Source organism: Geospiza fortis, unplaced genomic scaffold (assembly GCF_000277835.1).
Source record: "Geospiza fortis unplaced genomic scaffold, GeoFor_1.0 scaffold98, whole genome shotgun sequence".
NCBI classification, from domain to species: domain Eukaryota; kingdom Metazoa; phylum Chordata; class Aves; order Passeriformes; family Thraupidae; genus Geospiza; species Geospiza fortis.
This window is the reverse complement of record NW_005054306.1, coordinates 8,501,998-8,513,175: the sequence shown is the minus strand read 5'-3', so window position 1 is coordinate 8,513,175 and position 11,178 is coordinate 8,501,998. Positions and strand designations below refer to the sequence as shown.

The 11,178-nt window shown below is 33.6% G+C and overlaps 1 protein-coding gene across 1 annotated transcript in view; it reads left to right on the top strand.

Moving 5' to 3' along the window:
* Positions 1-1,779: 1,779 nt before the first annotated feature.
* The window catches only part of TBC1D32 (TBC1 domain family member 32), a 74,442-nt gene continuing 65,043 nt past the window's right edge, over positions 1,780-11,178 (top strand). Inside the window, exons 1-9 of the mRNA XM_031066698.1 lie at positions 1,780-1,934; positions 5,600-5,761; positions 6,929-7,106; positions 7,722-7,793; positions 8,950-9,075; positions 9,957-10,035; positions 10,190-10,290; positions 10,374-10,435; positions 10,929-11,073. Coding sequence (XP_030922558.1) covers positions 1,780-1,934; positions 5,600-5,761; positions 6,929-7,106; positions 7,722-7,793; positions 8,950-9,075; positions 9,957-10,035; positions 10,190-10,290; positions 10,374-10,435; positions 10,929-11,073 — 1,080 coding nt within the window. The remainder of the gene's footprint in view (positions 1,935-5,599; positions 5,762-6,928; positions 7,107-7,721; positions 7,794-8,949; positions 9,076-9,956; positions 10,036-10,189; positions 10,291-10,373; positions 10,436-10,928; positions 11,074-11,178) is intronic.

The window sequence follows — 11,178 nt, the reverse complement described above, 5'->3', positions numbered from 1 at the left end:
TTGTTGCTAAAACTGCCTCCCTGCCCAGGCGAAGGTTGATGTAAGGATAAATGCTGGCAACAACAGGCCGCTTCTGAATCGTTGCCTGGGGGCAGGATTTACATTTGGGATAGTGCCGGGACCTTGAAAAGACTGCCCAAACTAGGCTTAGGGTAAAGTTGTAATTTAGAGAGAAAATGACTATTTAAATGTTGCCTGGAAACTGAATGGGGGCTGTGCCTGCTGGGAAATAACCCCCAAAGCAACAACAACCAAAAAACCAAGCGCAACAAACCGCAAACCTTTACAAATGAAATGTTAGATATGTATCTTTGTTAGTGATTACATGAGTCAGGTAAGAGTTTTCGAGGTAAACTGGAGGTGGAGTTGCAATATTCTCATGATTTCTCTCTATGAATAACCTGGCAGGGCTTTGCACTGACTGCCAATGAGTGTCTGGATACATTGCACTTCTAAAAATGCTTAGTTATACCAAAATACTTGGTATTTATTTTTTTCCCCCGGGGATTAGGATATTGTCTGATGTTTATACAGACCTAAAAGTGCATTGACTTTGGTTAAGTATTTTGAGATTCTATAAGAAAAAGAAGGCTGTGAATCAGTGAGTTAAGATTATTGCAAGGGATATGGAGTGTTGTGTTTGTTTGCTATGAGTTTAGTTTAATGAAATTTCTGGTAAGATGATTGAGTTAATATTGAATAATGATTGGTCTAAGTAAAATGTTCAGCAACTATGCTACTTGCCACAGAAGAGTGTTACTTTGATGAGCTGTTACCTTTCATAAAAGATAACTCTTCTAGCTGGTGCTATATGGCTTTTTTTTCCCCTCTCATTGATACTATTAGATACTTAAACAGTAATTTGCTATATTTTCTCTTCCAAGTGTGTGTTTATTGTTTATCCACAGGTGCTTAGAGAGTTTTTAATTTTTAATTCAGAAAAGTCAAATATCTCCAAGTAATTTTTCCTTAAATAGGCTAGAAATAGATAAGCTAAAACTGCCACTGAGATTTGAAAGTCTTCCTTGGCATATAAAGATTTTTAAGCCATTGATTAATAAAGGTCAAAAATGAGCTTGTTTTTTTTTTTTTTTTTTTTTTTGCAGTTCTTGAAAATTTAACTGATTGTCTATCTTCTGGACTTGGCAGATGTTTCCAATTTCTTACTGCTTCTTCTCCTCACAGTTTTTCCCAGCAGTTTCCATTTAATTTGACAGGCCTCTGTCAGGTCACTGCTGTTGATTAGCACAGGGCAATTAAACTGTTCTGATAATTCCACCTGGCCCTTGCAAAAGCTGACAACACTTTCAGTCATGGGCACAGCAATAGCTCTGAGTAGAGGGATTCTAAAGTCAGAACTGGGTAGTAATAGTGGATGATAAGCAGGTGAAAGATTATTTATGAGGTTTTCTTATCAAGATACAGTCATTACATCTGTTAAACCTTCCCTTCTTTTTATTTTTCTAGCTTACGATGTGGTCTTATGCCTCTATCATGGGCAAGTACAAATAGGAATATTCAAGCTTTTCTTAGTGTAATATCTCCTTTAAGAATATTATGCTACAATATCAGGAGTTTTAGTGAAACTGATTTGATTGTTTTGTTTTCAGTTGGTCTTAAGCTCTGTCAAATATTTCCTGTCTGTGATTATGTCTTTCAATGAAAATCCTGTTGGTAACAGTAAAAAAAGTGGCAATTTAAGGAATTTGTGCTTTTCTTAGCATCTTGAGGAAAAACAAAACTACGAGAGTTTCTTATTCTTCAATTTGTTTTCTACAGATGTCTCACTTTACAAGCGAAGATGAAGCTCTGTTACAGTCTATGCTTAGACAGTTGCTGCAGAGTGTAAAGGAAAAAATCACTGGAGCTCCATCAGCAGAATGTGCAGAAGAAATTCTCTTGCATTTGGAGGAAACGGATGAGAATTTTCACAAGTAAAAATATTTTTTGCTATTTTTAGTCTTTTGAAGAAATTGATATGTTTTAAACTGTACTATTCCTGAGAAATGTCTACACTTTATACTGCTTTGTAAATGTGCATGTATTTATACATATGTAGGTATTCCTGTCTCTAATCAACTCTCAGATGATGCTAATTTAAAGAATAAAATTAATGTTGCCGTTTTCTTGCTTTGCTTTTTTCCCCATCCGATCTTGCTATTATATTTTTTCTGTAGTAGTAATTCATGAGCTGTTTGTGAGAGAGGAATTTACAAAGCTCTGATGCATGTGCGCAAATAATGTACTAAATGCACACGTGACAAGGAGCTAGAAGAAGTAGTCCCTGGAGACTCTTGATATATTTGACACCTGCTAGACAGCATAGTCATGTTTTTCTAAATAGAGTACTTTTTCAGAGGGTCATTTGGCTTCCATATTTGATTGTTCTCTCTGGCCTATATTACTGAACATGTCTATCTTATCTATCTAATCCAATCATTCTTTTAATTTATGTTTTAAGTAAAACAGAAATGTATCCCCATCACATTTCTGTTAAATCAGATTTCACAGTGCGATCTCACGTGCAATGTAAATTTCTAGACCCCATGCTCCTCTTTCCTTTCCATGATGTTATAACTTGATTATTTTTTTACTACATAGGAGATTTTTAGTACATGGTTTATGACAAGCCAAGACAATATCAGGCTGAAATAACCTGAGGGCATTTTAATAAGGAACAGCTCTGTGAGCTGACTTCTGAGAAAGCTGGTTCCCTATCAGTTTTTTCAGAAGTGGCACTATTTACATTCTCTTAAATTTACCTAGGTATTAGCATTCCTTTGTCAGTGGTAGGAGTTAGGTAAAAGTAAATAAGTGAAGTTGAACTAGGGTTTATCTAAAATTTCACTGTAATTTTAAAATCTTGATGATTGCATGTGTTCTGAAGATTCTTTAAAAGGTATTTTAGTTCAGTTTTATTTTTTGTTACCAATGTATTGAATTACGCTGTTGCTTGTACTCTTGTGAATTTTGAATAATAAGTTGCTGGGTGACAAGCATGAGAGTAAAATAATTTGGTTGTAAACATGTCAAAGTTGAAAGACATGTAGTTCTGAAAGAAAAAAAATATTTAGAGAAGATATATACAATAAAGATCAAACAAAAAAATTATTTCTGTCATTTTTTTTGAAGAACCTAATGGAATACCCAGGGTGAGGGAGTAAGGTCTGTAAGTGGTTGAAGCAATGCCTATATAGCTTTTCCTTTTACAGCAGTGAAACCTTGACATCCATTGCTCTTTCTTACATGTTAGAAAATTCATGATCCTAAAAATACTTCTTTTCATTAGAACACTTTTAATTTACATTTAATGGAAAATGAAGTGATCTTTAAATTCAGAACATGAGGATTACTATCTGATACTGCAGTATTTCTGGAGGTATTCTTGTCTTGTTTGTGACCGATGGCAGTATAGACTGGTTTTCATGGAAAGTCAGAGAGGTCATATGGTCATTTATAAGTGAGGCCATTAAGAAACTTTTTCCTTAACCTATCCATCCAGATTGCAAGCTCTGTTGTTAGTTGTGGTGGTGTTTGCAGGGGTCCCAGGATGAGGGAAGAGATGAGAATCTTGACTCCATGTTTCAGAAGGCTGATTTATTATTTTATTATATATATTATATTAGAAGAAAATGATATACTAAAACTATACTAAAAGAATGGAAGAGAAAAGGATTTCATCAGAAGGCTAGCAAAGGAAGGAATGGAATGGTAATAAAATATTGTGACTGCTCACAGCCTTGACACAGGTGTCTGTTATTGGTCATCAAGTAGAAACAATTTCACGTGCTGGGTGAAAAATTCTCTAAATCACATTCCAAAGCAGCAAAACATGGAGAAGATGAAGCTTCCCAGCTTCTCAGGAGAAAAGATCCTAACGAAAGGATTTTTCATAAAATATGTCTGTGACAATTAGTAGTCTGCTTTTGGACTGTCCACTGCTGCTCTCAGCATTTTGAACAGTATTGTTTCTGCCCCATGCCTATTTTGACACAGTAATTTCACCAGATTTTGAGGCCTTCCCCTTTGTTCCCACTTTGATGTAGAAAAGACAGAAATGCAAGATCCTCAGAAAGCTAACAAAAAGGAAAATTGAATCAAGTACAAAATTTCTGTGCAGTAGTAGACAAAATGATTTTAAACTACGTAAGTAGCATGTTTTCTTTTACTTTTAGAGGTATTTTTAACCCCAAAGTGTGATTCCTTTGTAAGTCCTACCAGATCAGTCTGAATTGATTCTGCTTGTGAAGAAGTAGTTTTGTCATTGCTGAAATGCATAGTTGTTACAAAACATGTCTAAGGTAGAAGAATAATGCAGAAGATGAAGACTAGAACCTCAGACATAAAAGTAGTGATGTGAATAGTGATGTGATTACTGCATATTTCAGAGTGAAGGAGTCACTGCAAAAACAGATACTCTGGAAGTGTTGCCCTTATAAAACAAAGGGGAGACAGTTTCATGAAAGCTTTCATGCAGTGGAGAGTTGTGTGCAATTTCACAAATGAAAACAAAAATAAACATATGTTGCATCTTTCTTGAGACATATTTCTATTACTTGCACTGAGAACAAGAATGGAAAGGTAGGGGAAAAGAAAAATACTGACATACCTGATGGAATCTGAGGTAGTCAATCCAGTGAGGAAGTATCTATCATGATACAATTTTCTGTGCTTTGTTGTTTGTGTTTTGGGTTTTTTAATCTGAGTTAACTTGAAGTAGTCATGCATCTACTTTTGATAAAATGAAAATAAAATTATGCATCTATTGTAACTATGATTTCTTTGTGTGTGTTTCTGTTTGCCTCTTGCCCTTTATACAAATCACAGAACTAGCCAAAAAGAAAAGTTGATTTATTTTGAGCAGTACTCTTTAGCAATTTCTATAGCTAATATGAAGTTGGAGGACCCAAGGAGAGTCTTTAGTTTGAGATCTCCTTCTGATTATTCTATTCTGTTAGCAAGTGTCTGTGGGATCATAAGACTGCAAAGTGGTGAATCCTTAAATTTGATATATTTGTATAATCACAGAGAGCTGTTTGTCAGTTTGATTGACATTTGTGTATTGTCATTACACGTAGAATTTCATAGGCCATAGGTGTTCTCATATGCTCTAATTTATAAACGGTGTTTTCTGTGTATTTTCTAATTTTGTATGTATAATGCATAAATAATATTACCAGACAGTTTATACTCTAAGAGATGTTTAGAATGCTACAAGGAATGTTTCTTTTGGAATTTGAAACTTCTTGATACTCGTTTTTTGTCTACAAAATCTTTACCTTTTTGTCTGAGTGGATTTTTACTTTTAGAAGAAGCACAAAGTGAAAATGTGCATTCTGGTAAACTAACACTTGGTTTTGTTTCTTCTATTTGGAGTTATTTCTTCCTACAATATGCTGATACTGACCACTTTGAAGAAAATCAAACTGTAATATGTTATTTTACACTCCTGAAGTTTATTTCTATGCAAGTCATAAACTCTTACCTCAGAGTAAAAGATCTACTGGGAGAGAAGATAATTGTTGTTGATATAATGTTGAAAATGTTTCATGGTGAAGTCAAAGAGATATAGCATTTTAATTTTGCATATTTCTTGCAGCTATGAGTTTGTGAAATACCTTAGACAATACATAAAAAATACTGTGGGACCTGTGATTGAAGAAGAAACAGAAAAATGTACCTCTGCTCAAAGTCAGGGTGAAATATCTGGCTATGACACACTTGTCCAACATCTTACTAAGAAGGCCCGTGAATCAAAAGAGTGAGTATGTACCTGTAATACACATCTCTATTTTTTCTTTGTCTTAATCTTCCTTTTGCTTTTCCATAATGTGTTTTGAAAAAATAAGATCTGAACCAATAACAATTCTGAATCTTTAACCAAAATTGTTGCTAAGAAATTCCCATGTTGCCACCATACATTGCAATTTGTCATGCTTTGTCTCATTCTGGACTTAAGGTTGAGAATAATTGCATAAAAAAGATAGGTAGAAAATATGTTAAATTTTTGAGATATTTAGGATTTTTAGCATCAGTCATTTTTATGTGTTGCAAAATAAAAAAATAGGAAAACAGATGTTAGGATGACCATTTTTTAGATTATGCTGTTTGTATAATTTTGTTTCAAGGATCAGGGCCTTAGGGTTTTGTGTGTATTAAAATTGGCAGAAGAAACTCCAAATAACTAAAAATGTATCTTATATTTTTAATTTGACATGTAGGAAGATATTAAAGCACAGTATGGTAATCTGTATCTTTGATGACTGTAAAATAAATAATTGTAGCATTAAAGTAAAAAATAATTAAAAATAAAATATCAATGTTTTACAATAGGATGCTTTTCTAAAGCATTTTTTAATTTTGAATTACTTCCCTGTGGATATTATTTTTCAATTTATGGAAATTAAAAAAAAACTGGGTTTTGTTGAAAGAAAATTACTTTGTGTTCATGACCTGTACTCAAGATCTTGAATCAGGATGATATGTTCACTTCCACTGGTTCTGCTCAAGATTTATAGCAAAAGAAAAATTGGGTGTTGAACTACAAGAAACAAACAATAACAAGGATGAGAACTGGCTTGTTTTCTCAGGGACAGATCCTCCTTTTTGATGGACTCATGTTGTTCTTTCTTAAGAACATCCCAAAATAGAATTATGATAGTGGTATTTCATTGAATGGTTCTGGAAGGGAAAAAAAGGAACTTTGTTCTGATTTTAAAATATTAACTGAAACATGTAAGGTTCCTTGCTTAGTTTAGATTTGGATTTGGTATTCATTAATTTCTGTAAATTCAGTGAGTTCAAGTCCAATTAGCATAATTTCATATTCAGTTATTCATGATGTAGCGATTTCTTTTTGGTTTGTTTTTTTTTTTTTTACATAGTAATTTTTATGTTCTTATATATTAAAATCATCTTTACTTTGAAGATACAGAGAAATGATACATGCCTTGAAGAATGTCATGATGGTTGTGGTAGAATCTTTGATTAACAAGTTTGAAGAAGATCGGATGCATGATAAGGAGCTGGCCAGTAAAGCAAAGAAAGAACATCAGAGTGGCTATTACACAGACAACTGTTCTGACAGTGACTCCTCCTTCAACCAAGTACAATGGGTTTTCTCTCTGTGTTATGAAATAAGCATGATACTGCAAAATTGTTGTCAATGGAATGGCCCTAGCGAAAGATTAATTTTTCCCATCTTTGTTATATCTTAAACCCAAATTATTTGCTTTTCTTTCAGTTTTAAGTACTAAGCTTATACAGCTACTTTAGGCATCATGTGCTAGATGAGATCAATGTGATGCCATATGCTCCAAAGTACCTATCCAAGTATGGTATAGAAAGATAAAGATAAAATCAGTACATCATCTAACTTTTGTGATTTTATTTTAGAAGCCAAATAATGTGCAGTTCATTTCCAGACTACTGTACTAGGCTACATTTCTTGCTGAATAAATTATTATAAGGGATTTTTTGAAGATACAGAAAACTTTGAAGTAAAGCAAACAAAATATGTCATAATGATTTCATTATCGTAAGTTTAACTTTGGCAAACAGCAGAAAACATTTGGAATGTTGACTTTACAGTAAAATTAGTATAAATGTTGAAGTCCTAATTATTAAAAGTAAATTAGGTATCAGAAAGACTGATGATTTTAATCTGCTGCTGTTCAGTTTCATAAAATACACTAATGATCGTTTTGTAATATGTATTACAGAGTTATGCATTCATGAGTCAAGAACAATTGCAGCTGCTCACAGAAAAGCTTGACCCTAGTCAGCCCAAGGAAGTAAGTTTAAAAATAGAAATGAAATGTTGATACAAATGAATGTTTATTGCATATTGTAGAGTACCCTGATTGTACATACAAATTCCTATGTACCTGAGTGGAAACTTTATTTTTTGGTTCATTTATTTTACCTTCAGTGCAGAAGCTACTCTACAGTGCAATATTTCATTGTTTATAACCATCTGGTTCAAAAACTAGTGTTGCTGCAAGTATCTATATTTTTTAGAGATCTATGTGCTATAGATTGGCATTTTTAGTTAAAAAAAAAAGTTGTTCCATGATAAATAAAGTTACTGAACATTATTTGTCCTGTATACATGTCCCTTGCCCTTCTTGGTAACTTCCATGTTGCCCTTTGAGTTACCCCTGTCCAAAGAGAGAGGTGCCTGCTGATTTGCCGACAACTTGCTGCCAAATGGAAAATATAAATCCAAGTTAGGTTTGCTGTTATGTCAGTGGCGGTACTAATTTGTGTCTCTAACCAACAATCATCACCAGCTGCTGGTATTTTTGAAGCTTGAAAAAATACCAGTTTGAGTGTGCTGCCTTGATAAGACTTGTCAGGGCTTGTCTGGCAGCTGAAACAGGCATGGTAGCTAGGAGGTGGTACAAACAATTTTTTTATTAGAAAACCAGGTTAAAAGTCTGATTCTATTAAATGTTATTAAAATGTCTTACAGTTTGTTTCAGTAAGATGAAATAAATTGCTAGAGATAATAGTTGTCTATGAATTGAAAAAAAAAGTTACTTGAAATTACTTAGAATGCTGATGAAAATTCAGCAGCAAAACACTATGTCTAATAACTGTGTCTGCTTCTCCTAGCTGAGAGCTTTAGGGAGCTATATTCCCCAGTTTCAAAATATTTGATTACAGCCAGAAAATAGAACATAAACCTTGTGTCCAGTATTGAAAACCCATTTAAAATGGTTTTATTACTTCTTCGAATACACACATTTTCCCCACTGAGTGATGTAGTGTTTTGTCTAAATAGCCATAAAAAATATAGCAGAAGATAAGTATTTGCTGTTCTACAGCCAGGTTCTGTTCCTTCCTGTCTTCCCTCCTTCTCTCCCTCCCTCCCTCTGACTTGTAAATTACATATTTCAGAGGCTGCTGTGAATGGATTTTTGGTGTTTATCTTTTTGACTGCTCCAGGTTCGCCAAGAAGCTTTGCAGACGCTGTGCTTAGCCCCTGCCTCTGATATCCTGAACTCTGAGAGTTGGCCAAGTCTGAGTAAGCATCTGACAATCTCTCTGGCAGATCCTGATGCAACATTCAGTGTAAGGGAATGTTTTGTATCTAATTACAAGATTTGTATCCAAAGAAAGGACTGCCTCTTGCATATTATAAGTTACACCTCTTACATATTATAAGTAGTCCAGCAGGGTTCAAGACATTTTATTATTTGTGTGTGAATCACATAAACTATTTTTTTAAGTAACAGAATTACAGGATTCCAGTACATTTTGGTTTACAGGACTGCAACAGGCTTTCAATAGGATTTTGAGACACCAAAGTAGTCATTTGCATTTCTTTTAATGGCAGTGAAGACATTTAATTTCTTTTAGCAGAAACGCACGTAAAAAGAATGGACAAAACTGCTCTGTAAAATAGGTCATGTTAATATTTCCTGTTGAAGTCAGGTTTATGCTCCATGACGATGAGAAAATGATACATAGTAATATGACACAGGCAGTGATGAGGAAAAGAAATGACAGCTGCTTAAATGGCTTTTAGATTATTTATTATGTCAATTAAACTTTTTTGCTTCTTCAAATTTTGAAGTGATTACCAAATAAACAGGAAAGTTGCCCCAGCTGCTGTCATATATTTCTCTTTCAGATGAGTTCTACAATTTCTTTTAAAACAGTGATAATTACAAGTTACTGATTCTGAATGGAAAAGTAATGTTCTGTGGTCTATTTTATAACTCAGTGAGGCTTTACATTGGTGCTGTAGTTCAAGTATTTGAATAAAATTTCCTTTGAACTGGAGATTTCTGTGATCAGAAACTATATTTTTATAAAACATGCTTAACATCTGCACAGATGTCTAGATGAATAATATATAATATTAAGAATAAATTATATATTGATTATTTTGTAGTTATAATGCACAGTTAATGACTATTTAATATGTTGCTTGCTTTTTTCACCCTTAGGAGAAAATTCTTAGGTTCTATGCAAAAACCTTTTCTTCTTCTCCATTTAATATGACAAAAGAAGTCTATACAAGTTTAGGTATGTGCATTTAATTGCATTTCAAACTTCATGGGTTATGTACTTTTTGAAAAGTTAAATTTTATAATGAAGATTGTATAAGACAGTCTGTTTTGTCCCTGTTGTCATGGAGCTGAAGTGATTTTTTGTTGTTGGTTTCTCTTTATTTTTTTAGCACGACACTTGGAGTTGTACTTTCTTTCTGAAGACTATTCTCTTCATATTTCAGCTGGTCTGGATGTATCTAACTCAGATGTAAATCGTTTACTTAAAAAGGTATAAATGAACTTTCTGTACCTTTTCTATCAGTACCAAAACATTGTGCATTAATTATTTTTTAATTTTAATTATGTTTTCAGGTTCGCCTTTTAAATGAGTACCAAAAAGAAGCACCATCTTCCTGGATTCGACATCCAGAAAAGTATGTCACCTCCAAAACCCTGTAACTGTTTCTTAATTTAATAGGTATTGACATAAAATAAGATGCATGTAGTTTTAGCAAAGGCTTGATTATAGAATGCGCAGTGGCTGGTCAGTGACAATACGGGAAATAAAAGTAGAGGGTGGGAAAAGTAAAATGAGGAAGTTGCACAGGAGTAGTCATATTTAGCTGCTTATTTATCTTTTGGAGTGGTCTAAGTACTTTTGAACAAAAAATAATTTGGATGTAAGCGTAACAAGGGTAATACACTTAGAAGCTGTAACAACTTAGGAGAATATAGATGCATGTTAGTTTTATTTGTGGTATTACAAAGAATTAATGCCCATGCAAGGGCAAGTTAAAGATAATGCTGTTGGTATTTACAATTTATCTGAACAAGGTTTTATGAGAAGATTGTTCTTAACTATAACTGGTGGAAGGACTTCAGTAATTTTTTTGTTTCCTGTCCCTTTTTTCCTATTTGTATCATAAGGTATATGGAAGAAGTAGTGGAGAGTACCTTGTCACTTTTGTCATTGAAACACAAGCCTAATCATCCTGCCTCTCCAGATTTCTTGAGTCCAATGCACTTCTTGGCTTTGCTAGATATCAAAGCAGTGTGGTTTAAGAAGTGGACGGTAAGCCAATAACTTGCAACTGAACAACACATAACTTGTTCATGTCAGACATTTATTTTGAAAAGGTACGGTTCTGACATCATGGACCTATTGTGTCCTATAACA